Genomic DNA, 25,360 nt, shown 5'->3' on the forward strand with positions numbered 1-25,360 from the left:
AGAAGGTGAAGTCTATGTTAGTCCCAGTTCCCAGGTCTTACATGGCAGCAGCAGAAAGCGAGAGAGAGAAGGGGAAACTGCCACTTTTAAACCATCCGGTCTCCTGAGCACTCACTCTTATGAGAACAGCCTGGAGGAAACTGACCCCATGATCCAATCAGCTCCCTCCCGGTCCCTCCCTCCCTCCACACGCGGGGATTACAATTCGAGGTGAGACTTGGGTGGGACACAGAGACGAGCCGTATCAGCACGTATGGGGGGCACTGAAACTTGTGGTGCCCATTCATTCCACAAGCCTGTGTGGCTGGTCTCCTCGTCTTCCACTCCCTGCCGGGTCTCAGACGGGCAGCCCGCGGTTCCTTCACCCGAACAGGCACACGGGGCTGGGTGCCAGTGAGTGCTGGGGCTTCTCCGAGCACTAGCTCACACCCACGAGCATGGGCACGCAGGGCATCGCCTGTGCCGTCCGTGGACATGAAACCCAACCGTGCGCGGTCACGCAGCGCCAGCTTCCTCCTGGGGCCTTCTGGGGCACCGGGGCTGGGGCCGCCTGAGACTAGCGTCCCTCACGCTGGGCTGACCCCGCAGAACTGTGCGGGCCTCGCTCTTGGGGTCCGCCCTGCTGCCAGCCAGTGCCGGGTGCTGGGGACTCAGGGAGGCCGCCGGGGCCAGTGCGGGGCCAGTGACCCGAGCAGAAGCTGGACAGAGCAGGAGAGGAGGGAGAGGAGGCGGTCAGGCTCTCAGGAACCGGGTCCTGGGCAAGGGGCAGCCATTTTCAAATTTTCAGGAAAGCGGTCAGCTCACACTTGAGCAGTAAAAAGACGCCTCTGGGGACGAGGCCCGTGCAGCTCTCCGGGCAACGGTGGTGGCTCGGCCTAGAGAGGCGGTAGTGGAACGGAGACCCTGGTGGGGGATGACATCAAGGAAGGAGACGGGCGGGACCCCAGATTTCTGCTGCCTGTGGGCGATGGAAGTGAGGTTCACTGGGCAGGGCAGCCGCACACAGAACGCGCGAACGGCCCCGTAGGCCTGGAGGAGCCGAAGAGCAGGCGGACCCCCTCCGCGGGGGAACAGTTTCCGCCGGGAGCACAAAGCAGCGGACCGGAAGTGGGGGCGGAAGTGCAGTGGGATCAGTGGCGATGCGCGCCTCTGCCCGCGAAGTCTGAACTGGCTGATAGCTGGGGACGCCGTGGCGGCGCTCGCCTGCAGTCGGTTGAGTTCCTGAGGGCCCCCGGTTCTGGAAGGTTCGCCCCGGAGACAAGTGAGCAGTGAGTCGCAGTGACTCTGTAAGTGGTTTACTCGAGTGGCTCGTGGGCGCCTTGCGGTTTTCGAAACTACAGCTCCCGGCAGGCCCCGTGCCGCCCTCGGGGCCGCGGGTCGGCGGATTGGCCGCACTGCATTTTGGGACCTGTAGTTTCCTGCGCTCGTGGGCGCTGGCTGAGCCGATGGCCGGGGCTGGAGGGAAGGGCCGATATTCCGTGTGTCCGTGTCTGGTCTGTTAGTCCCAGTTCCCAAGCGGGACTGAGGCTTAGAGAAGTTGAGTGACTTGCTGAGGGCTGCACGGATTGGCATCCCGGGATACTCTTTCGCTACTTTGGCTGCATCTGGTTGCCCACCCAGGCGGGATGGGGAATGGCCTCCAGACAGCCAGGAGGGCAGAGAGCTGGAGAGGCAGGCCTGGAGGTTCAGACCCTTCGCTCTGACGTTGTGCCTGGTCAGGCCAGGAGGGGTGCCGCTTGCCTCTCCAGCCCTCACGCTCTTGTGGAAGTCACGGAATTACTGCGGGCGGAACTTGCAGCGCTGTGGGCGTCTCTGCCAGGGAAGGACGGAGTTGTGGGGCGGGAGGATAAGGCAAGGCCCCGCCATTTCGCATCTTTGCCCCACCAGCTCCTTGAGATGGCATATGCCAGGGTTGCCCTCCGACCCTCTCCACAGGAGGGACTCATAGAAACGCCTGGGAAAGTGGCCCGGTACCCACAAAGGCTGTCTACAGAGTGTTACTGTCTTTCCCAGGTCTGTGCCATAGGGATTCTCCAAGAGAACCGCGTTGTGTCCCAGTGCACCTGCTCGCATCACTTACCAGGAGTGCCCGAGATCCTAAGATGTTCGGAGTGGTTTCTTCGCACAGACCCGAATAGCCTGCCCCTCAGCCACCCTCTGTGCCCTCCTGAGAAGAGGCTGATATGCCCAAGATAGTCCTGAATGGTGTGACCATAGACTTCCCATTCCAGCCCTACAAATGCCAACAGGAGTACATGACCAAGGTCCTGGAATGCCTGCAGCAGGTAGAGCACAGGCTGGGAGGAAAGGACTGCAGGCAGGTGGAGCTGGGGCTGGGTGTGCGTCCCTCTCCCGACCCATTCCAGCCAGGCCCCTCCAGAGGCAGCCTCTGTCATAAAAAGGCTGGTGTTCCAGGTGGGGTCAGAGAGAGGATTGACAAGTAAAAACATCGTCCTTGAGAGTGACAGACTTAGTGCCTTGGGGGCCTCTGAGGAGTGGCTGGTATTCACAGGTCAGGAGGAAGCATTTCCATCAGAGGGGCAGCCGGGGGCCAGCCTCACTTTGAAGGTCTTTGAACCTTTGGGGTGCAGGGAGGTGGCAGCGGCGCAGGTTGCCTTCTCCTGGGTTCCTTGAGGTGCCCTCTTGTACCCGGCTCACACCCCTCCCCTCCCCGAGTTTCCCGCTCAGGTTCCCATCTGAGAGCTCGTATGTAGGACATCAGATAGGACAGCGTAAGTGTTTGGATCTGGAAACACAGAACAGTTTCCTATTTTGAGACTTGACGCCTAATTAGTCATCTTACTATTTAGGCTGAAAAATACTGTTGCATTTCGGGTAACGTTCTGCAAATGGTCTGCTGATGGCAGCTGGAGTTGCTTCACGCCCTTTAGGGCAAGAGTGGAAAGTGTCCTGCGGACTTATCCATGGTCCCGTGGGGCTCTCGCCACCTGACAGCGGCCTCTGCATCTGCGAAGAGCTGCCCGCTGGCTGCTGAGGCTTGTCTCAGGGTGGTTTGTGTGGCCTTGCCTCTTCCTGGCTTCCCCGTAACCCTTGCCCCCAACTCTGTTCAGAAGGTGAACGGCATTCTGGAGAGCCCCACGGGCACGGGGAAGACGCTGTGCCTGCTGTGTACCACGCTGGCCTGGCGAGAACACCTCCGAGACACCATCTCTGCCCGCAAGATTGCCGAGAGGGTTCAAGGGGAGCTTTTCCCGAATCAGGCCTTGTCGTCCTGGGGCAACGCTGCTGCTGCTGCTGAAGATCCCATAGGTGACCCTAGTTCCCAGGCCTCCCCTGGCCTCCTGTGGGGATGGCTGGCAAGGGATGGCGCTGAGGGTAGGGTGGGCCCATGGGGACTTCTGCCAGCAGAGCTCAAGGAGAATTTTGTAGCTGCCACATAATTTCTCGCCATCGTGGGTATAAACCTAGGGTTGGGCTTTTTTGCTGAATTAGGGCGTGGCAGATGTACACTTCGCCCGTTTGTGATAAACAAGTCTCTGGGGTGTCAGATTCTTGGCTGTCTGCAGGGCTGAGTTAGCCGAATGCCACCCGCCTTTAACACGTGAGAACCATGACCTCTGTGCTTGCTTGTGTCTGGGCAGCTTGCTACACGGATATCCCAAAGATCATTTACGCCTCCAGGACCCACTCGCAACTCACGCAGGTCATCAACGAGCTTCGGAACACCTCCTACCGGTGGGTCAGACGAGTTCACGCCTGTCTTGGGGTCCTCGAGAGAACCAGCTTGACGTGGTGCTGGGTCCACAGACCACGCTGTGCTGTAGTGGAGGGGGCGGTCTTTCCAGACGCTCCCCAGAAGTGTGCAGTGTGCTGGTGCCCAGGGGTGGGGCGGGGCCCGGGCTGTCCCTAGTGCCCATTACTTGTGAGGAGGCAGCTTTGCATTTGTGTGCTGACCTTGGGCTGGCGTCCTGAGCTCCTTTCAGGTGCTGTTGTGGCAGCTGTGTGGCAGGTCAGGGCCGGCCCCCAGTGCAGCTTTGCACATGAAGTGGGAGGAGGCCCTGCCGCTTGTCAGAGCCCTGCAGAGTCTTGGTGTTCTGTCGGGTTCCTGTGGAGGGGCCGATGGCGGGGTGCTGTGGAAGCTGTCGAATCTCGTCCCTCTGTCCAGTTCCCCCGCTTGTCTCCTTGCTCCCTCCTATTCCCGGGCCACGATCCTATGCCGGGGCCACTCTCCTGCACCCGGACCACGCTCCTACGCCCAGGCCACTCTCCTATGCCTGGACCACATTGCAGTTATGCTGACTTCCTCTGGCTGCCAGTGCTCCTGTGTGTCTCCATACGGCTCACGCTGCGGGACCACGCTGTGGCTGTTGGAGGCAGCTCCTCCTCCACCCATAGTGCTCTCTCCCTCCAGGCCTAAGGTGTGTGTGCTGGGCTCCCGGGAGCAGCTGTGCATCCATCCAGAGGTGAAGAAACAAGAGAGTAACCACATGCAGGTGGGCTCCTGGCTCCCGCTCCGGCTCAGGGTTCCGTGAGGCGAGTGCTGCTGGGTATCCAGAGTCCCAGGCTGTGCTCCTGCTGGGCTGGGGTTCGAAGTTCACTGGGGGACTGCAGGCGAGGGCCTGGTGGGGGTGGGGACTGGCTCGGGTCCTTTCTTGGCCATGCTCCAGCCGCGCACTCTGCCCTTCCTCCCGCAGATCCACTTGTGCCGCAAGAAGGTGGCAAGTCGCTCCTGTCATTTCTACAACAACGTGGAAGGTACAGGCAGCTCAGTGGGACCAGGCTTGGGTTGGAGTGTGTGCAGCCTCTCAGGGCGTCAGCCTGGTTGTGCTTGCCAGGTGGGGCGGCCAGTGCAGCCGTGTACCTGGGCACTGTCTTCTGACTCGGGGACCACCCGTGTTAGTCTTCTGTGTGGAAGAGCTCACACAGTGGTCTGAGACAGCCAGCCGGCAGGACTGCCTGTGGCTGGTGCCTGGGGCCTTGGATTTTGGGAAGGCTCCCTCCATTTCCGGACGAGAAGGGCTCCCTGCACCTGACTACTGGTGCATACAGCAGCGGTTTTGCTGAACACCTGCTTTGTCTTCGGGGAGCCTGAGGTTTTGTTGCTTGCCCAGCAGCGGGTGCTCCTGTGACCGGCCCTTGTACCATCTTGGGAGGGTGTCCTGGAAGCCGTGTCTGGCCTCCCCCGACCTTGCCGCATGTGTCTTTGTCCTGTGCTGACGTTGCAGAGAAAAATTACAGCCCCGAGCGTGACTCCAGGCTGAGTCCTGTGGGTTCGACACGGGAGGCCTTGGGGCCTCTTCAGGAGACGGGATGAGTGAGTGACGGGAGCAGAGCCAGGGCACCTCGCCCTGTGACTGCAGGTGGCCACAGCCTGTGAGGGCCAGGGGTGCTTCTCCACCCACGTGGCTGCCCCTCGGGTATGTCAGGGGCTTCTGGGGCTCTTCACGAGGTCTCAGAGACAGTAGCAGGGTGTGCCCCCGTCGGCTGCCCTTACAGTTTCTGTGACCTGAGGGTGGCATCTGTGCGGTTGGCACGGCCTGAGCTTCTGTGGGATCAGAGTTCCCTTTGTTTCCTGCCTCAGTTGGGGCTCAAGCCTCAGGTGACGTGGCCCTGGAGCACCTGGAAGGCGTCGGCGGTCCTGCGGGCTGCTGTCTGCACTCGTGTTTGCTGAGTGCTCAGTGTGCCAGGACTGAGGACCCTGAAGCTGCTGTTATATTTAGGACGGTTCTCCCCTGGCAGAGACGGAGCCGGGTGGTCCCGCCTGACCCACCACCAGGCGTTTCTGGGCCCTGGAGGGACAGGGTGGGCGGAACATGGGCCTGCAGGGAGACCTCCACTTACTGGAGGCTCGTGCTGTGTTGCTGGAGGCATCTTCTGTGTTGCTTCTTGTTTGCTGTGTCTTTTGTTCTGGTGGCACCAAGGACCTCCAGTCACCTTGATGTGTGGTTGTCCAGGCCTTTTTGGTGGTCCTGAGAAGGGGTCTGAGGGGCTCTGCCTCTGCCGCCAGGTTCCCTGATGGAAGCTGCCCACTCGTCCTGGTGGTGCCCACAGGACGTGACTCTGGGACAGGAGGTCAGATGTGCTGTTGGAGATTCTCAGCCCGTCGTCATTTCCAAAGTCCTCACCCGCATTTCTGGGACAGGACAGGAGTGCCTGCTGGGTGTCCCCGGTCCCATGCAGCGGGGGTCCTTGGGATAGTGTGGAACGCTGAGTGTGGGCCTGTCCGGCGGTGGTCCTGGACAAGGGTAGCACCCCTGTGGCCACCGGGCCTGGTGCCTGGTGCCTAGCGGGGAGGCCGCTGACCGCCTCCTGTGCTGCTTCCATCCGTGTCAGGCCTCTGGGTGTTGGGCCCCCATCTGTCTCCCCCCAGGCCTGTGGGATCAGTCCAAGAAGACTCAATCCAGCCCCAGCCTGTCCCCCTTGGCTTGGGCTCTCACTGCCCGACCTGGCAGGAGGTTGCCTAGCGGTGAACCTTTGCATCCTGTCTGCCCCCTGGACAGGCTCTGAGGGGGTGTCTGCAACACCTGTGCCAGCCTGGGCATCTTTTTTTTTTTTTTTTTCTTTTGAGACGAAATCTCGCTCTGCCGCCCAGGCTGGAGTGCAGTGGCGTGATCTCAGCTCACTGCAAGCTCCACCTCCCGGGTTCACGCCATTCTCCTGCCTCAGCCTCCCGAGTAGTTGGGACTACAGGTGCCCGCCACCATGCCCGGCTAATTTTTTGTATTTTTTTTTTTTTTTTTTTGAGACGGAGTCTCGCTATGTCGCCCAGGCTGGAGTGCAATGGCCGGATCTCAGCTCACTGCAAGCTCCGCCTCCCGGGTTTTTACGCCATTCTCCTGCCTCAGCCTCCCGAGTAGCCGGGACTACAGGCGCCCACCACCTCGCCCGGCTAGTTTTTTGTATTTTTTAGTAGAGACGGGGTTTCACTGTGTTAGCCAGGATGGTCTCGAACTCCTGACCTTGTGATCCGCCCGTCTCGGCCTCCCAAAGTGCTGGGATTACAGGCTTGAGCCACCGCGCCCGGCCTTTTGTATATTTTTTTAGTAGAGATGGGGTTTCACCGTGTTAGCCAGGATGGTCTCGATGATCTGACCGCGTGATCCGCCCGCCTTGGCCTCCCAAAGTGCTGGGATTGCAGGCTTGAGCCACCGCGCCCGGCCAGCCTGGGCATCTTTAGAGTGGGCTGCAGCTCCTGGAGGGGTCTGAGAGGAAGGAAGGCAGGTATTTTGTGAATGAAGAGACAGCTGGAGAGCTGGCACCCTTCCTGGCCTGCGTCCTGTGAGGACTCTGGTTGGGGACAGCAAGCTTGGGGTCAGCCTGGGGCAGGGGCCTCTGGGAAGCCCCTGCCCCTTGTCCCCCTTCCCCTTGCAGCTCCTGTCCTCGCCCTGCCCTCAGCTCTCTGCCAGGGAAGGTTTGGCAAGTGCCGCTGTGCGGCAGTGCGTGCTGATTGGCTGGTCGTTGCTATGGTGCCGCTCAGGGATATGCTTTTCCTCCCCTGCCTTCCCTGCTATCCCTGGGAGCGTCTGGAGTTGAGTCATCGCTGGTGTGTGTGTGAGTGTGTGTGTGAGTGTGTGAGTGTGTGTGTGAGTGTGTGTGAGTGTGTGTGTGAGTGTGTGTGTGTGTGTGAGTGTGTGTGAGTGTGTGTGAGTGTGTGTGTGTGAGTGTGTGTGTGAGAGTGAGTGTGAGTGAGTGAGTGTGTGTGTGAGTGTGTGTGTGAGTGTGTGTGTGTGAGTGTGTGTGAGTGTGTGTGTGTTTGTGCCCGTGTGCGCTTCTGGCCTCTGCAGCTGAGTCCTGGCTCTCAGGGGGCCTGGCACCTCCCGGGGATGGGCACAAAGCAGCCACGATGCAGCCGGGAGCTGGGGAAGGCCCCATTGCCCCACACGGCTGCCCTAAGACTCTGGGGTGCTTCTTGGAAGAGGTCCCTGCTGCTGTCTGTGTTTAAGCAGCTCCCTAAGGAGTTCTTGTGGTTCCAGGTTGGGGGCCTGTGCTGTGGAGGCGAGGGAGGGGCAGGACCCCCAACTCCCTGAAGCCTTTTCTGGCCTGGTCCTCTCAGCCAGCATAGGCAGGGCCCTTTCCCAGGGCTGCCATGCTGCAGAGGGGAGCGGGCCACCATGTAGCCTAGGAAAACCTGACGTTCCTTCCGCTGGCAGTTCTGGGCCTGTTGTGGTTGGCAGGGAAGCTGAGCCACGGTGCTCATCACAGGGGCACCTCCAGGATTTTTGGGAGATGCCTCCGTGGGCTGGGGCGATACGCTGAGGAGCTGTTCTTCCCTGCCCTGAGGAGGGCTGAGTGTAGCCGTCACCCCTGTCCTGTCTTGGGCTGTCTCAGGGAGGATGCATAGAACCCTCGGAACCCTGCTGGCCCCTGTCTGATCCACCCTCAACCTCAGGCCTTCTAGGGGCACAGGAGGGCTCCGTCGGGATCACTGCGGGTGGGGGCCTCCCTTGGACACCTGAGACCCTCAATGGGTGCTTTGTGGCACGTTCATGATTGGGGCGGGGGGCACCCAGCCCTGCCTGCCGTGTAGGAGCTGTTCTGTCCTGGGCGTCCCTCTGTGGTTGGGACCCGGAGGGTGTGTGTTTACCCCGCCTCACACCTGCAGAGAAAGGCCTGGAGCAGGAGCTGGCCAGCCCCATCCTGGACATCGAGGACTTGGTCAAGAGCGGAAGCAAGCACAGGTGAGACCCCTCAGTGAGGCCACGACCACTGTCCTTCCATGGCCCAGCTCTCCTGTGACCTGTGGAGGCCCAGATATGTTTCTTCCCTTTTCTTTGTTCCTTTCTAAGTCGTGAAACTAACCACCGTTTAGTGTGAGAAAGTTGAAGCAGCTCTGAGGAACGTAGAGTAAAAAGCGAAACTGCCTCCCTCTTCCCTGGCCGTCAGCCACCCCAGGAGCCACCGTGGAGCGGGGACAGAGCCCTGCAGGCTCGTGTCTGTGTGGAAGCACGCACGGTTTTGTCTGCACAGACTGTTCTGCAGTTTGCCGTTTTCACTCAGCGTTGTGGGTAGCTTCGCATGCTGGTGCTGGTCGTCCGGCTTCGTTCTTCTGAGGACAGCAAATATGTCCTTTGTCCACCTCTTTTACAGTTTCAGAGATTCAAGTTATAATAAAGCTTTTCTTATTTTGAGGGGGAGAGCTCCTGCTCCTCTTTTTTTTTTGAGACAGAGTCTCGCTCTGCTGTCCAGGCTGGAGTGCAGCGTCGTGATCTTGGCTCACTGCAGTCTCAACCTCCCAGGCTCAAGTGATTCTCTCAGCTCAGCCTCCCAAGTAGCTGGGACTGCAGGCATGCACCACCACGCCTGGTTAATTTTTGTATTTTTTGTACGGACAGGGTCTCACTCTGTTGCTCAGTCCAGTCTCGAACTCCTGAGCTCAAGAGTTCCACCCGCCTCGGCCTCCCAAAGTTCTGGGATTCCAGGCGTGAGCACCACGCCCGACCCAGCTCTGCTTTGTTTTAGTGGTTCTGTTTGTGTTTGTTTCTGATGACCTCTATCCAGGAATAGGGTTGGTTTTTCTTTTCCATGGAGTTTTTAAAGAGATGATGATTTACATGGTTTAAAACTCATGTGGACTCCCCGTCCATCCCAGACAGCGGCTTCCCACCTGCACCCCATGCTCAGGATTAGGGCTCCTTCCGGGTCAGAAGATGTGGCGGCCCCGGCCTCGGGTCACCGTCCCCTGCACGGGGTGCTCACAGCATCTTCCCCTCTCCTCGTTCCCAGGGTGTGCCCTTACTACCTGTCCCGGAACCTGAAGCAGCAAGCCGACATCGTCTTCATGCCGTACAATTACTTGTTGGATGCCAAGGTGGGGGCTCAGTCTGCGTCGCTGACAACTCCTGATGTCCAGGGGGGTTCCTGGGCTTGGGAAAGGCCGTCCGAGCCTTTGCTGCTGCAGGGACTTAGAGCAGCAGGCCTGGGTGGGAGAGCTCACCTGTCACTGGGCAGGGGCTCAACCTGGCCAGACACACTTGTGAGCACCCCCAGGCCCTGGGTCAGTTGTTCTGAGCAATCTGGGAGTGGGCAGGCTGGTGGGAGTGAGGAGAGGCCTCCAGGCTGTGGTCCACAGGCCAGCGCCCACTCTTGATCCTGACAGCTCAGGTTCTCTTCTTCACGTCCGATCACAGGAAGCAAAGCACTGAGAACACGGGAAGCCCACTCACTCCCCTCCTCCCAGCCCCACACTCACTCCCCCCCATGCCCGGCCCCACACTCACTTCCCTCCTCGTAGCCTGTACTCACCCACATGCTGTTGTGCCCCACACTTTTTATTTAGTGCAGGTGGCATCTCGCCGCGGGTCAGTGACTTGTGTTCACGTGGCGATGACGTGGTGACGCTTCCAGATCCCTCCGTTGGTTTGCTCATTCTCAGGGTGTATATTTATCAAGAGCCCATCGTGCTGGGGGCTGTTCTAGGCGTAGCAAGACTGGCTTCATTCATGTGGAGCTTTGATTCTAGCGGTGGGGACAGGTAGACAGCAGAAGAGTAAGCCCGTGAGCCAATGAGACTGAAGAGAAGTAGAGCAGAGCGAGGAGGTGGAGACAGAGCCGAGTGGGCAGGGCCCAAGTGCGATGTCGGCAGGAGATGGGGAATGCTGATGTGTCTGAGGGGAGCCCGAGCTGGTGCAGCAGAGCAAGGGAGGAGGCGGGGGGCCGACTCCTGGGCAGCGATTGTAGAACCCCACGGAGAGCTGGTGAGGTTTGCCGTGGTTGTGGTGAGGTTTGCCGTGGTTGCAGGTGACTCGGTGCTTTGAGCCGTGGCTGCCCCTGGGAACCACCTGGAGAGCTTCTAACCCAACCAGGCCCTTCCCTGGGACAATTCTGTCACAGCTGGTAAGCTAAGTCCAACACTTTCACGGAAACACAGAAGATCTAAAACGGCACGATGACCGTGAAGAACAGAGCTGGAGGACTCACTTCACTGGTTTCAAGACTCCTCCAAAGCTGCAGGAGTGGAGGTGGAGACGGCTCAGCTCAGGCACAAGCCTGCAGGCCATGGAGAAGGCAGCAAGCTCCAGCTGACCCACATGCTTGCGGTCATTGTTTTTTTTTTTTCAGTTGGAATCTCGCTCTGTCACCCCAGTTGGACTGCAGTGGCACCATCTCGGCTCACTGCAGCCCCCACCTCCTGGGTTCAAGTGATTCTCCCACATCAGCCTCCCGAGTCACTGGGATTACAGGCGTGCGCCACCACGCCCTGCCCGTGATGATTGTTTTTTTTTTTTTTTTGAGACGGAGTCTTGCTGTGTCGCCCAGGGTGGAGTGCAGTGGCTGGATCTCAGCTCACTGCAAGCTCTGCCTCCCGGGTTTTTAAGCCATTCTCCTGCCTCAGCCTCCCGAGTGGCCGGGACTACAGGCGCCCGCCACCTCGCCCGGCTAGTTTTTTGTATTTTTTAGTAGAGACGGGGTTTCACCGTGTTAGCCAGGATGGTCTCGAACTCCTGACCTCGTGATCCGCCCGTCTCGGCCTCCCAAAGTGCTGGGATTACAGGCTTGAGCCACTGCGCCCGGCCGATGATTGTTTTTTGACAAATGCGCCAATGTAATTGAGAGAGGAAATGAAGGTTGATTTTTGGTTTTCTGAAAAAGTGGTGCTAAGAACAGCTGGATATCTGTTTGGAAAACAGCGAATCTTAACTCTTGCTTTACTCTATATAAACCTAAATGTAAAAGCTAAACTAAAAGTTATAGAAAGAAACATGGGGGGGTCTTTGCAACTCTGGGGTAGGCAGAGATTGCTTAGTGTGGATACATAAGGCACTAGCCGTGAAGAAAAACATTAAAATTTGGATTTCACCAAAATTTAAAGCTTCAACCCTTTAGAAGACTTGAGAAAATTAAAGAGCAGTTATGGAAAGGGAGAAAATGCTTCTGTCTTTCAGAGAACTTAAAAAACATTTTTCAGCCCTCCTCATATTTTAAAGGACCTTTGACCAGAGTATGTAAAATTCTCTCATAACTAAGCAAAAAACCCAGTTAACCAGTGGGAAAGGATCTGCACAGACGTTTCACCAAGATGGACGGAGTGGCCAGTTGGGCACATGGAAGGACGCCCAGCATCTCCAGTCACAGGAGAAGGCAGATTAAAGCCACGGGGAGCCGGCACTACGGTCCCGCTAGCATGCTGAAATTCAGAAGCCTGAGTGTGGCACGAGGAGGTGGAACAGCTGGATCTCATCCATTGCTGCTGAGCTGTGAAGCTGTGTAGCCACTCCACAAACACGTGTGGCGAACAGCCGAACCGGGAGAAGGGAAGACGTGTTCAAAGATTTGTGTGTGGCCAGGCTCAGTGGCTCACACCTGTAATCCCAGAACTTTAGGGGCCAAGGCTCAGGGATCGCTTACACCCAGGAGTCTGAGACCAGCCTGGGCAACATAGGGAGACCCCATCTCAAAAAAAAAGAAAAAAGAAAAAAAAAGACTTCAATGTGCAAGTTTACCAGAGCTTTGTTTAAGTTGCCAGAACTGGGAAGCCGCCCACGTGAGTCCATCCACTGGTGAATGGACAAACCGTGGTTCGCAAACCCCAACAGCAGCCGCGGGCATGGGCTGTGGTCACACAGCAGCAGGGAGCCAGTGAGTCTCAGATGTGCTAACCCAGAGGCCAACTGAGGAGGACCTACTGTTTTTTGTTTTTTTGATTTTTGTTTTGAGACAGAGTCTTGCTCTGTGGTGCAGGCTGGAGTGCAGTGGTGTGGTCTCGGCTCACTGCAGCCTCTGCCTCTCGGGTTCAAGCAGTTCTCCTGCCTCAGCCTTCCGAGTATCTGGGACTACAGGCACCCGCCACCACACCCGGCTAATTTTTGTATTTTTAGTAGAGACGGCATTTCGCCATGTTGGCCAGGCTGGTTTCAAACTCCTGACCTTGTGATCCACTCACCTTGGCCTCCCAAAGTGCTGGGATTACAGGCGTGAGCCACCGCACCCGGCTGGACCTACTGTTTTATTCCGTTTATATGACGCTGTATTAATAGAAGAGGCAGGGGTAGGGCTGGTGGTTATGTGGTGCACTTAACTGCCAGAACTCAGTACCCTTAAAATGGGCATCTTAATGTGTGAAAACTTAAAAGTACCAAAGCTGGACCCCACCCCAGCTTGCTCCCATGACACTCTGTGGTGGGACCTGGGAGTTGGGGTTTTTTTTTTTTTTTTCAGATGGAGTCTCACTCTGTTGCCCAGGCTGGAGTGCAGTGGTGCAATCTTGGCTCACTGCAACCTCTGCCTCCCAGATTAAAGCGATTCTCCTGCCTCAGCCTTCTGAGTAGCTGGGGTTACAGGCGCACACCACAATGCCCGGCTAATTTTTGTGTTTTTAGTAGAGATGGGGTTTCACCATGTTGGTCAGGCTGGTCTCGAACTCCTGACCTCGTGATCCGCCCGCCTCGGCCTCCCACAGTGCTGGGATTACAGGTGGGAGCCACCGCGCCTGGCCTGGAGTTGGGTTTGTAAATCTCCCTGAGTGGGGCCGGGGCAGAGAACTGCTGGGTCTGGGTCTTCCTGGCTCCTGTGGTCTGTGGCTGGCTGACCGCGGTGGCCGGGGGCTCCCAGGACGTCGTGGCCGTCCGTCTTGCTGAGCGTGGCGCGTGCCTTTCCATGCTGAGCGTGGCGCGTGCCTTTCCATGCTGAGCGTGGCGCGTGCCTTTCCATGCTGTGCGTGAGCGTCTCCCGGCGCGGCGAGCTGCTGCTTCGGGTGGGGCGGTGTTGCCGGGTTGCCGTCCAGATCTGGTCTCTCCTCTCCACGTCGCCGGCGGTGTTTGTCATCGGCACTTGCGATGTTCGATGCCGGCCACGTGTGCCTTGGTTTCCCTCCTTCCTGCCCCTGTGAGCTCCAGCACCGTGTCCCTTCTCTTCCTCCTGTAGAGCCGCAGAGCACACAGCATTGACCTGAAGGGGACGGTCGTGATCTTTGACGAAGCTCACAATGTGGTGAGTCTCCACTGCCTCCTAAACGCCTCCTGTTTCTTCAAGAGCAGCGCAAACCTTTCTGGAGGGGCTCTGGCCAAACCCTTGCAGCCTTCGGTGCCCAGGACTGAGGACTGAGCACCCCAGGAGCTTCTGCACCCCTTCCCACTCTGATCCGATGCCTCTGCTGGGGCTGGAGACTGGCCAGCTGGGCCAGGGACCTGCCCCTCAGGCGCAGGGCCCCCACAGGCCGCTCCCCAGGCCTTCCCTCTAGCCAGCTAGGGGTCAGCCTGGGCCAGGGGTGTCTCCTCTGCCCTCGGCTTCTGTCACCAGGGCAGCAGCAGGCGTGTGGTCTCGCCTGCAGTGTCTCTGCCCTTCCGGCCACATGGCCTGAGGCTGAGGCAGAATTGCTTGAACCCTGGAGGTGGAGGCTGCAGTGAGCCAGGATCACACCGCTGCACTCCAGCCTGGGTGACAGAGCGGGATTCTGTGTCAAAAAAAAAAAAAAATGTTGATTGGGCGCAGTAGGTCATGCCTATAATCCCAGCACTTTGGGAGGCCGAGGCGGGCGGATCATGAAGTCAAGAGATCAAGACTATCCTGGCCAACATAGTGAAACCCCATTTCTACTAAAAATACAAAAATATTAGCTGGGCGTGGTGGTGGGTGCCTATAGTCCCAGCTACTCAGGAGGCTGAGGCAGGAGAATTGCTCGAACCCGGGAGGTGGAGGTTGTAGTGAGCCAAGATCACACTATTGCACTCTAGCCTGGTGACAGCAAGACTCCGTCTCAAAAAAAAAAAAAAAAAAAAAAAAAATTGGCAACTCCATTGAAATAATTGTTTGTTTGTGTTTTGAGACAGGGTCTCATTCTGTCGTCCAGGCTGGAGTTCAGTGGTGTGATCTTGGTCCACTGCAACCTCCACCTCCTGGGCTCAAGCCATCCTCCTACTTCATCCTCCCAAGTAACCAGGACTACAGGTGCACACCACCACGCCTGGCTAATTTTTGTATTTTTTGTAGAGATGGGGTTTTGCATCATTGCCCAGGCTGGTTTTGAACTCCTGAGCTCAAGTGATCTGTCCATCTCAGCCTCCCAAAGTGCTGGGATCACAGGTGTGAGCCGCTGCACCTGGCCTGAAATAATCGTTTCTCAATATTGGTGTGGGCCAGACAGTCGTGTTTGGACCTGCTTGTGGCCTGGCCTTAGAGACCCCAGGGCGTGGCTTTGGGGACTTGGCTGTCAGCCTCCTGTGCCTTCTGCACCCAACCCCATTCCTGCTTTCTGGAACCCCCGATCCTATCCTGCTCTGTGGTGATCCGGGTGATTTGGGCTCCCGATCCTATCCTGCTCTGTGGTGATCTGTGTGATTCAGGCTCCTGATCCTATCCTGCTCGGTGGTGATCCCGGTGATTCGGGCCCCCGATCCTATCCTGCTCTGTGGTGATCCGGGTGATTCGGGCTCCTGATCCTATCCCGCTCTGTGGTGATCTGGGTGATTCAGGCTCCCGATCCTGTCCTGCTCTGTGGTGATCCGGGTGATTCAGGCTCCTGATCCTATCCTGCTCTGTGGTGATCCTGGTGATTCGGGCCCCCAATCCTATCCTGCTCTGTGGTGATCCCAGTGATTCCGGCTCCCGATCCTGTCCTGCTGTGTGGTGATCCCGGTGATTCGTGCCCCCAATCCTATCCCGCTCTGTGGTGGTCCGGGTGATTTGGGCTCCTGATCCTATCCTGCTCTGTGGTGATCCGTGTGATTCAGGCTCCTGATCCTGTCCTGCTCGGTGGTGATCCCAGTGATTCGGGCCCCCGATCCTATCCTGCTCTGTGGTGATCCGTGTGATTCGGGCTCCCGATCCTATCCTGCTCTGTGGTGATCCCGGTGATTTGGGCTCCCGATCCTATCCTGCTCTGTGGTGATCTGGGTGTGCTCGGACTCCAGGAGAAGATGTGTGAAGAATCAGCGTCCTTTGACCTGACCCCCCATGACCTGGCTTCAGGACTGGACGTCATAGACCAGGTGCTGGAGGAGCAGACCAAGACTGTGCAGCTGGGCGAGCCCCACCCGGAGTTCAGCACAGACTCCCCCAGCCCAGGTGCGTTCATAGCCAGGCTGCTCGGTCCTGAGGCCTGCGCTGCTGCAGGGGCAGCCTGCCCTGTGGCTGTGTGTGTTCGGCCTGGGCACTGTCTGTTCAGGCTGGCACTGCAGGGCACCCACTTCTCAGAGGCTTCTCGGGTGTGAATTGTTTGGGGTCCTGTAGGCTGTGGAAGGGCTGGTATCGTTCAGTAGTTCTGGTATTTTCCGAAGACCTATGTCTTCTCCCAGCCAGTGTCAACTTGGCCTCTACTGTGTAAAATTAGAGAACTATACTTTGTGAAGCTGAGATGGGAGCATCGCTTGAGGCCAGGAGTTCGAGACCAGCCTGGGCAACATAGCGAAACCTCCCTTCTGCCAAAAAATTAGCCAGGTGTGGTGGTATGGTCCTGTGGTCCTGTGGTCAGAGCTTTTCTGGAGGCTGAAGTGGGAGGAGCTCTTGAGCCCGGGAGGCAGAGCTTGCCCCAGATGGCTCCACTGTACTCCAGCCTGGGTGACAGAGTGAGGCTGTCTCCAAAAAAAAAAAAAAAAAAAGTAAAACTAACTATATTCACCGTAAGGGCATTTTGCATGTTTAAATGACCCACACATCGGGCCTGCATCACTTGCTGTGCCCGTAGGTTCCTTCCCAGTGTTCGTCCAGAGGCGTATTTCCACACAGCGCTAGTCACGGCGTACGTGGAAAATGCGGAAACCCCCATGGATGTGGTCGGTTGGTCTGTACTGTCTGTGTTTTCTTCCTTTCTTTTTTTTTTTGAGATGGAGTTCCACTCTTGTTGCCCAGGCTGGAGCGCAATGGTGCGATCTTGGCTCACCGCAACTTCCTCCTCCCAGGTTCAAGTGATTCTCCTGCTTCAGCCTCCCAAGTACCTGGGACTACAGGCGTGCGCCACCACGCCCAGCTAATTTTGTATTTTTAGCAGAGTCAGGGTTTCTCCATGTTGGCCAGGCTGGTCTCAAACTCCAGGTGATCCGCCCACCTCGGCCTCCTGAAGTGCTGGGATCCAGGCGTGAGCCGCCGTGCCCGGCCTGTGTCGTGTTTTCTGCGTGGCCGCTGTAAACAACTGACTAGGAGTCTGTGAGCATCTTCATTGGTTCTGCTGTGACTTGCGTGTGAGCATCTCCAGCATCAGCTTTCCTCATTTTCCTTTAAAATCGCACATGTGGATGGACACCATGGGGACCCTGGACCCTGGGCAGCCTCGTCCTCACCTTTCTCACCAGGGTGGCTGCTTGGGAGAGAGTGAGTTTGCGAACTTGGCATTTGTTCTGGCTGTAGGATCCGTTTATATATATACATATATTTAAGTGACAGGGTCTGACTCTGTTGCCCAGGCTGGAATGCGGTGGCGTGATCTTAGCTCCCTGTAGCCTCAGCCTCCTGGGCTCGTGGGGTCTTCCCGTCTCAGCCTCTTAAAGCACCGGGACCGCAGGCGGTCGCCACTGCCATCGGATCTCAAGGCTGCCACGCAGGGCGCTGCAGTAGGGGAAGGGGTTCCTGGGACTTTGAACGCTCCACCTCCCTCTTCTCCACAGTCCCCCAACCCCACCTCTAACTGGGAGTGGATGGCCACCTCTTTCCATCCTTTGCCTGGCGCAGGGTGGGGAGAATGACAGGTCTCCTTCCACATCTCGGCAGCTGCCCTTTCGTCGGTTATATGACGTGGGAGAGACCCCGGCCACCCCCAGGGCCGTGTGACGTGGGAGAGACCCCGGCCACCCCCAGGGCCGTGTGACGTGGGAGAGACCCCGGCCACCCCCAGGGCTGTGTGACGTGGGAGAGACCCCGGCCACCCCCAGGGCTGTGAACACCGCCACAGGGGCCTTCTCCACTCTTCAGTTTTGTTAGTTACGTGACGTGCAGGGCTTTTCGTTGTAACTAGTGGGGGACGTGTGGTGAGGGGGGCTTCTGCCGTCTCATTCAGGACTGGAACTTCAGTTTTCATCGCTATTTGTCCTCCTACGCCTTTGGAGATGGGGTCTCGCTCTGTTACCCAGGCTGGAGAGCAGTGGTGCCATCAGGGCTCACGGCAGCCTCCTCCTCCTGCAGCCTCCACCTCTTGGGCTCACGCGATCCTCCTGCCTCGGCCTCCCAAACTCCTGGGACGACTACAGACGTGCGCCACCGTGCTTGGCAGGGTTCATTCTTTTCCTCACACTTTATTTATTGGAGAGCCCGGTAGAGCGCCCGGTTTGCACGATCTGGTTGTTGAGACATTGAGAGGAACCCTGCGGAGTCTGAATCTGGGTATGGGAGGGGCAGTCACACGAGTTCCCCGGTGTTCTCGTCTCCTCCGCACTTAGGTGCCCTTAGGTGGCTTGAGGACCCCAGTTAGACTGGGGCCACCCTTTGCCTGGCTCCAGGCGGGATGTCCTTTTTTTTTTTTTTTTTTTTTGAGACGGAGTCTCGCTCTGCCGCCCAGGCTGGAGTGCAGTGGCCGGATCTCAGCTCACTGCAGGCTCCGCCTCCCGGGTTCACGCAATTCTCCTGCCTCAGCCTCCCCAGTAGCTGGGACTACAGGCGCCCGCCACCTCGCCCGGCTAGTTTTTTGTATTTTTTAGTAGAGACGGGGTTTCACCGTGTCAGCCAGGATGGTCTCGATCTCCTGACCTCGTGATCCGCCCGCCTCGGCCTCCCAAAGTGCTGGGATTACAGGCTTGAGCCACCGCGCCCGGCCGGGATGTCCTTTCTATCAGGAGGCTCACAGTATCTGCTTTCCAGTTTCTTCTGACGTTAACGTTGTTGCTGCTGAACACCTGACTCTGTTGATTATTGGGGGATTGCAAGATGGTAGTGTGCCAATTCTGTCACTTAGTCAGTTAGCAGGAATAATCTAGCACCATGCTCTGCATCGCATCAGCCGTGCGGTGATCCCATTCACACAGGAAAGGCGGGATAAATGCTGGCTGTGGGCCGGGTGTGCTGTCCCGCATCTGTAATCCCAGCACTTTGGGAGGCCAGGGCGGTCGGATCACGAGGTCAGAGATTGAGACCATCCTGGCCAACATGGTGAAACCCCGTCTCTACTAAAAATACAAAAAAAAACCCAAAACATGAGTGGGCCGTGGTGGCGCGTGCTTGTAATCCCAGCTACCGGGGAGACTGAGGCAGGAGAATCACTTGAACCCGGGGGGCAGAGGTTGCAGAGAGCTGAGATCGCGCCACTGCACTCCAGCCTCACAACAAAGCGAGACTCTGTCTCAGTAATCAATCAGTCAATCAATCAGACGTCATCAGTGAATGTACGTGAGCGTGTAGGGATTGGTCCTGCTCCGCGCGCCACCCTCAATCTCACTCCTGACCTCCGTTCTCCACCTCGAGGTGTTTTCATGTGGGCCCGTGTGTCCTGACCCCAGCAGTTGTGGCCTCTTTGCTGTCTGGGAGTCAGGATTTTTCACACTCATGTCCTGCTCCAGACCTGGAATCAGCCAAGTCTCCAAGAAGCTCTGGTTTCTTTTCCTGCAAGGTGGTATTTCAGGACCCACGATGCGGCAACAGGCTAGTCATGGTTACTGGGTTGGTCATTGTTACTGGGTGTTTTTGTGGAGATACATCCATACGCACAGATGTGTTCACAAATGTTAACTCTGAAGGTAAACCACCCAGCTGGGCACAAGGGCTCACCGGTAATCCCAGCACTTTGGGAGACCGAGACAGTTGGATGACCTGAGGTCGGGAGTTTAAGACCAGCCTGGGCAACATGGTGAAACCCCATCTCTACTAAAAACGCAAAAATTAGCCAGGTGTGGTGGCACACGCCGGTAGTCCCAGCTAGTTGGGAGACAGACATGCTGGAACCTGGGACACGGAGGTTGCAGAGAACAGAGATAGTGCCGCTGCACCCCAGCCTGGGTGATAGGGTGACACCCTGTCTCCAAAATAAATAGATAAATAAAGGGAAAACGCCTCCTCTTGGTGTCTCCAGTTTGGACTGGCTGGCATGGGTTCCGGTAGCCTCTTCCCCCATGGTGGCGTCCTTTTTTCCATGCCGGGAGTCCTGGTTCTCAAGGGCGGGGTTGTTGGTCTGAGTGTGACACAGACTGTGCCTTTGCTGCCTTTCTCTTGCCCAGGGCTGAACATGGAGCTGGAAGACATTGCAAAGCTGAAGAGTAAGTGCTGCCCTCCCCACCTTCTTGCGGCTGGGTGGGGCCTCCCCCTGATGCCTCCTCAACCCGACCTGCAGTGATCCTGCTCCGCCTGGAGGGGGCCATCGATGCCGTTGAGCTGCCTGGAGACGACCGCGGTGTCACCAAGCCAGGGAGGTGAGAGGCGGGGAGCCAGCTGCTTCAGTGGAGGCCCAGCCTAGAGCTAGAGATAGGCCATGGTGCAGTCCTGGGCTGTCCCACCAGTGAGGCCTGTTTTCAGGCCCGTTTTCCCTTTTGGAGACCTGGTAGGAGCGCCCGGTTTGCATGATCTGGTTGTTGAGACGTTGAGAGGAAGAGCACACGCATCCACGGAACAGCACACGCATCCACGGAACAGCACACGCATCCACGGAACAGCACACACTCCCACGGAACAGCACACGCATCCACGGAACAGCACCCACTCCCACGGAACAGCACACCCACGGAACAGCACATGCTTCCACGGAACAGCACATGCTTCCACGGAACAGCACACCCCCACGGAACGGCACCCACGGAACAGCACGCACGCCCCCACGGAACAGCACCCATGCCCCCACGGAACAGCACCCACGCCCCCACGGAACAGCACCCACGCCCCCACGGAACAGCACACACACCCACGGAACAGCACGCAAGCCCCCACAGAACAGCACACACCCCCACGGAACATCACCCACGCCCCCACGGAACAGCACACGCACCCATGGAACAGCACCCACGGAACAGCACACACCCCCACGGAACAGCACACACACCCCCATGGAACAGCACACGCCCCCACGGAACAGCACACGCCCCCACGGAACAGCACACACACACCCACGGAACAGCGCACACTCCCATGGAACAGCACACGCATCCACGGAACAGCACACACGCCCACGGAACAGCACCCACGCCCCCACGGAACAGCACACACACCCACGGAACAGCACGCACGCCCCCACAGAACAGCACACACCCCCACGGAACAGCACACACACCCACGGAACAGCGCACACTCCCACGGAACAGCACACACGCCCACGGAACAGCACACGCATCCACGGAACAGCACACACGCCCACGGAACAGCACACGCATCCACGGAACAGCACGCACTCCCATGGAACAGCACACGCATTCACGGAACAGCACACGCATCCACGGAACAGCACACGCATCCACGGAACAGCACACACACTCCCACGGAACAGCACACACGCCCACGGAACAGCACACACATCCACAGAACAGCACACACATCCACGGAACAGCACGTGCTTCCACGGAACAGCGCCCACGGAACAGCACCCACGCCCCCATGGAACAGCACCCACGGAACAACACACACCCCCACGGAACAACACACACCCCCACGGAACAGCACACACACCCACGGAACAACACACACTCCCACGGAACAACACACACCCCCACGGAACAGCACACACACCCCCACGGAACAGCACACACTCCCACGGAACAGCACACACACCCACGGAACAGCACACCCACGCCCACGGAACAGCACACACACGCCCACGGAACAGCACACACGCCCATGGAACAGCACACACATCCACAGAACAGCACACACATCCACGGAACAGCACGTGCTTCCACGGAACAGCACCCACGGAACAGCACCCACGCCCCCATGGAACAGCACCCACGGAACACACACCCCCACGGAACAACACACACCCCCACGGAACAGCACACACACCCACGGAACAACACACACTCCCACGAAACAACATACACCCCCACGGAACAGCACACACACCCTCACGGAACAGCACACACTCCCACGGAACAGCACACACACCCACGGAACAGCACACACACACCCACGGAACAGCACACACACGCCCACGGAACAGCACACACTCCCACGGAACAGCGCACACGCCCACGGAACAGCACACACATCCACGGAACAGCACATGCTTCCACGGAACAGCACCCACGGAACAGCACCCACGCCCCCATGGAACAGCACCCATGGAACAGCACCCACGCCCCCATGGAACAGCACCCACGGAACAACACACACCCCCACGGAACAACACACACCCCCACGGAACAGCACACACACCCACAGAACAACACACACTCCCACGGAACAACACACACCCCCACGGAACAGCACACACACCCCCACGGAACAGCACACACACCCACGGAACAGCACACACACACCCACGGAACAGCACACACACCCACGGAACAGCACACACTCCCATGCGGGGCCGCTGGGTTTCCTGCAGTTTGTCCTCCTCCAGGCCTTTCCCTGGACCTCCTCAGGTGCCTGTTAGAATGAGACCTTCTTGTTAGGACGATGAGTGTCCCAGCCACCACCTCTTTTGGACTCCGGGAGGCCCGGAACATTCTGAAGGCTCCGTGGGTCTCCTGTCTTCTCCGTGGCCAGGGCAGCAGCATTTGTTGTCTGTCCTGCAGGCAGATGAGGGTCAGGCCTGGGGCCCGTGTGGGGCTCCACTGAGTGCACAGCCGCCAAGGCGAGCGCGTTCTGCCTGAGCGCCGACCTTGTGGCGACTCCCAGTTGCTTCCAGGTGGAGCCAGTGTCCTCAGCGTAATGCTCAAGGCTCTGGCGTGGCTCCTCGGCCACCTGCACCCCCAGGGGCCCCTCCTGTAGCTTCTGCTGCCGCCATCACTGTCACTCTCCCAAGGCTTTGGGGACTCTGCCCAGAGCCGCTGCCTCCCAGAAGCCCCTGACGACCCCCCGGCGACCCCATCCCTCCCTCTGATGACAGCCTCTGCCCTGAGGCGGCTTTTCCTTGGTGCTGTTCTTGTGCCGGCCAGGCCTCCTCTTCCCATCTGGAGGCTCCTGAGGGCGGAGGCCTCTCACCCCCAATGCCGGCGTCCCCTGGAGGGCTCAGTTTGTTTCGGAGGGAAGGAAGCTTCCACAGTTGCTGCCTTCAATTCCCAAAGCTGCAGCCTGATCCCCTGTCCAGGCTCGAGCCTGCCTTCTTCTCCTCGCAGCTACATCTTTGAGCTGTTTGCTGAAGCCCGGATCACGTTTCAGACCAAGGGCTGCATCCTGGACTCGCTGGACCAGATCATCCAGCACCTGGCCGGACGTGAGTGCCAGGGCGGGGTCCTTGGTGTGGGCAGACGTGGCGTAGGGGGTGCAGCAGGCCTCCATCCTGGCAGTCAGGGCTCGCCTGGCCATCACCTGGCCGTCAGCAGGAACAGGCTCACAGAACCTCACCTGATCGGGGCGTGGAGGCGTTAGTGCCGGTTGCCCACTGCCGTAGAGCCTGTCCCAGTTCTGCAGCTGGCGGCTTCGTCCTGCAGACTCATCCCATTATTCCCCTTTTAAGGAAGAGCAGCCCAAGGCCCTGGCTGGGTTGTGGGGCCTCAGGCTTCTCCACACACCCTGAGTTCTGCTTCTCAGAGCTGTGGGGTCCAGAGGCTTTGCCCAGAGGCAGTGTCGTCATGGGCTGCTCTGGTTTGAGATGCCGGCCCGCTGGGGCCTCTGCTGTGCTCCCAGGTGCTGGGGAGGGCGGCTCTTGCTGCTTCAAACCTTAGGTGACCATAGAGCCTCTTTTCAAGTTCCACCGGCCCCCTTGGAGACGCTGTCCCTGCATGGCTTCTCTCCTGGCTGCTGGGAAGGGCAGGCGAGCTGCCCGCCCTGAGTGGACACTGCGCTCCACCCTGGGCCCTCCGTTGGGCAGGAGATGGAGCTTGGCAGTCGGGCTGAGCTGGCTTATGGCTGGAAGGGCGGGGGCTGGGGTCGGGGCCTCCCCTGCCTGCAGTGCGGGTGTCAGCGCCCGGCATGCTACCTCCCCAGGTGCTGGAGTGTTCACCAACACGGCCGGACTGCAGAAGCTGGCGGACATCATCCAGGTGGGGCCTGCTCCTCCGGCGTCTCCTTCCCTGATGGAAGCTGGGCGGGTGCCTTCTCCTGCTGTATTAGTTACTGACTCTAGATGTGGGGGTGGGAGAACGGCCCCCACACCACCTGTTTCCGATAGGCAAACGCTTGGCTCCTTTCCTGTGACCCAAACCCACACTGGGCCTCCCGCGGGGATGGGGGAGGACGAGGTCTGGTGGCACGTGCCCAGGGTGATGCTGGTGGGGGAGGACGTGAAGGGGAGTGGGGGCCAGGGAGCCGCTCCTGCCTTGTCCGGGCCCTCAGGCCAGGGGGGACCCACTCCTGGCAGCCCCAGCTGCACGCAGATGAAGAGCTCTGGACACACGTAGCTTCCTGAACAGCTTCTCCAGGGACAGACAAACGGGGACCCTGCAGGTTGCCGGCGGGGGTGTCCCTGCGAGCCCATGATGGGGGATGCGGCCCTGGCCCCCTTCTTGGCCCCGTCCTGCCCTGCGATGCCCGTCCCCTCCCATGTGAGGTTGCTCCTGGCTCTGTGCCTGTGGCAGCACCTGCTTTCCCTGAGGCAGAGGGGCTTGTGCGGTTTGTGGAGGGCAAGCCCCATTTTTGGGTGCTCTGGGCACACACTTGCCTCTCCTGGACCTCGGTGCATTTTTTAGAAGCAGACCCACAAGTCCCTGACTGGGAGGCCATCAGTCCTTGGGGAAACCGAGGCACAGGTGGCTGTGTGGAGCCGTGTGAGGCTGCCTCTGTGCTGCCCACACTGAACCTCCTGGCCACACGAGGTCATGGCAGGGTTAGGTGGGGCTGCCCAGCTCTGTGACAACTTCGTGAGTGTCCGCCTGGGGTGGGGGGTGCTTGAGCTGGGGGAGGCCGCAGAAGAACCCTGGAATGTACGGCCGGCCTGTGCATGCAGTGCGGTGCTCTGTGCATGCTACTGGGCGTGGAGCTGCAGGCCCCAGGACGACCAGGCACTGCCTTCTTCATAGACGTGGCTCTGAGCGGGGGCGAGACCTGGGCAGGGACCAGGTGGGGTGGGCACAGCAGGTGGTAGGGCCCAGGCTCAGCCCTACCTCCACTGTGGCCTTCTCTGCGGCCAGTGATGCCACAGCCAGTGTCTTCTCTGTGTGGCAGCTGGGGCTGGAAAGACGGCACTGCTATGTCTCCCAGCTCCTCCCCAAAAGCACGGTGGGCATCCCAGGGCCAGACCCCTCTCTCTGTGGCTCCTGCCTGCCAAGGGCTGCTTTGCCGTCCCACCTGGAGCGTGGTTGGCTCTTCAAGCAGGAGGCCGTGCACCTGCCAGGCGGACCTGCTTCCATGTCCTGATGGGTCACTCAAAGCACCTCCAGCACATGGCCATCGAGGCAGCCCTGCAGCCCAGGGCCTGGAGGGCAGGTGTGAGCTGGCCCGGGCCTGCCCCTCCCTGGAATGT

At 58.8% G+C, this 25,360-nt stretch overlaps 1 protein-coding gene across 39 annotated transcripts in view; it reads left to right on the plus strand.

Moving 5' to 3' along the window:
• The first annotated feature begins 1,103 nt into the window (after positions 1–1,103).
• The window catches only part of RTEL1 (regulator of telomere elongation helicase 1), a 37,745-nt gene continuing 13,488 nt past the window's right edge, over positions 1,104–25,360 (plus strand). For 20 of the 39 annotated variants that reach the window (XR_012419639.1, XR_012419638.1, XR_012419637.1 and 17 more), the window contains exons 1-14: positions 1,104–1,286; positions 2,014–2,285; positions 3,072–3,270; positions 3,603–3,696; positions 4,373–4,454; positions 4,656–4,716; positions 8,564–8,639; positions 9,685–9,769; positions 13,822–13,887; positions 15,807–15,960; positions 20,031–20,069; positions 20,144–20,222; positions 23,076–23,173; positions 23,887–23,942. Coding sequence is in view for 24 of the 39 variants with exons in the window: in XM_015430114.4 (XP_015285600.3) it covers positions 2,184–2,285; positions 3,072–3,270; positions 3,603–3,696; positions 4,373–4,454; positions 4,656–4,716; positions 8,564–8,639; positions 9,685–9,769; positions 13,822–13,887; positions 15,807–15,960; positions 20,031–20,069; positions 20,144–20,222; positions 23,076–23,173; positions 23,887–23,942 (1,191 nt within the window). In the remaining 15 variants the exon portion in view is untranslated. Of the gene's footprint in view, positions 1,287–1,410; positions 1,852–2,011; positions 2,286–3,071; positions 3,271–3,602; positions 3,697–4,074; positions 4,455–4,655; positions 4,717–7,467; positions 7,935–8,563; positions 8,640–9,684; positions 9,770–13,821; positions 13,888–14,722; positions 14,845–14,902; positions 14,980–15,806; positions 15,961–20,030; positions 20,070–20,143; positions 20,223–23,075; positions 23,174–23,886; positions 23,943–25,360 lie in introns of those variants that run through there. The other 19 variants (XM_005569603.5, XM_065523420.2, XM_074005706.1 and 16 more) reach the window with 14 other exon arrangements.

This window comes from Macaca fascicularis, chromosome 10 (genome assembly GCF_037993035.2).
Source record: "Macaca fascicularis isolate 582-1 chromosome 10, T2T-MFA8v1.1".
NCBI classification, from domain to species: domain Eukaryota; kingdom Metazoa; phylum Chordata; class Mammalia; order Primates; family Cercopithecidae; genus Macaca; species Macaca fascicularis.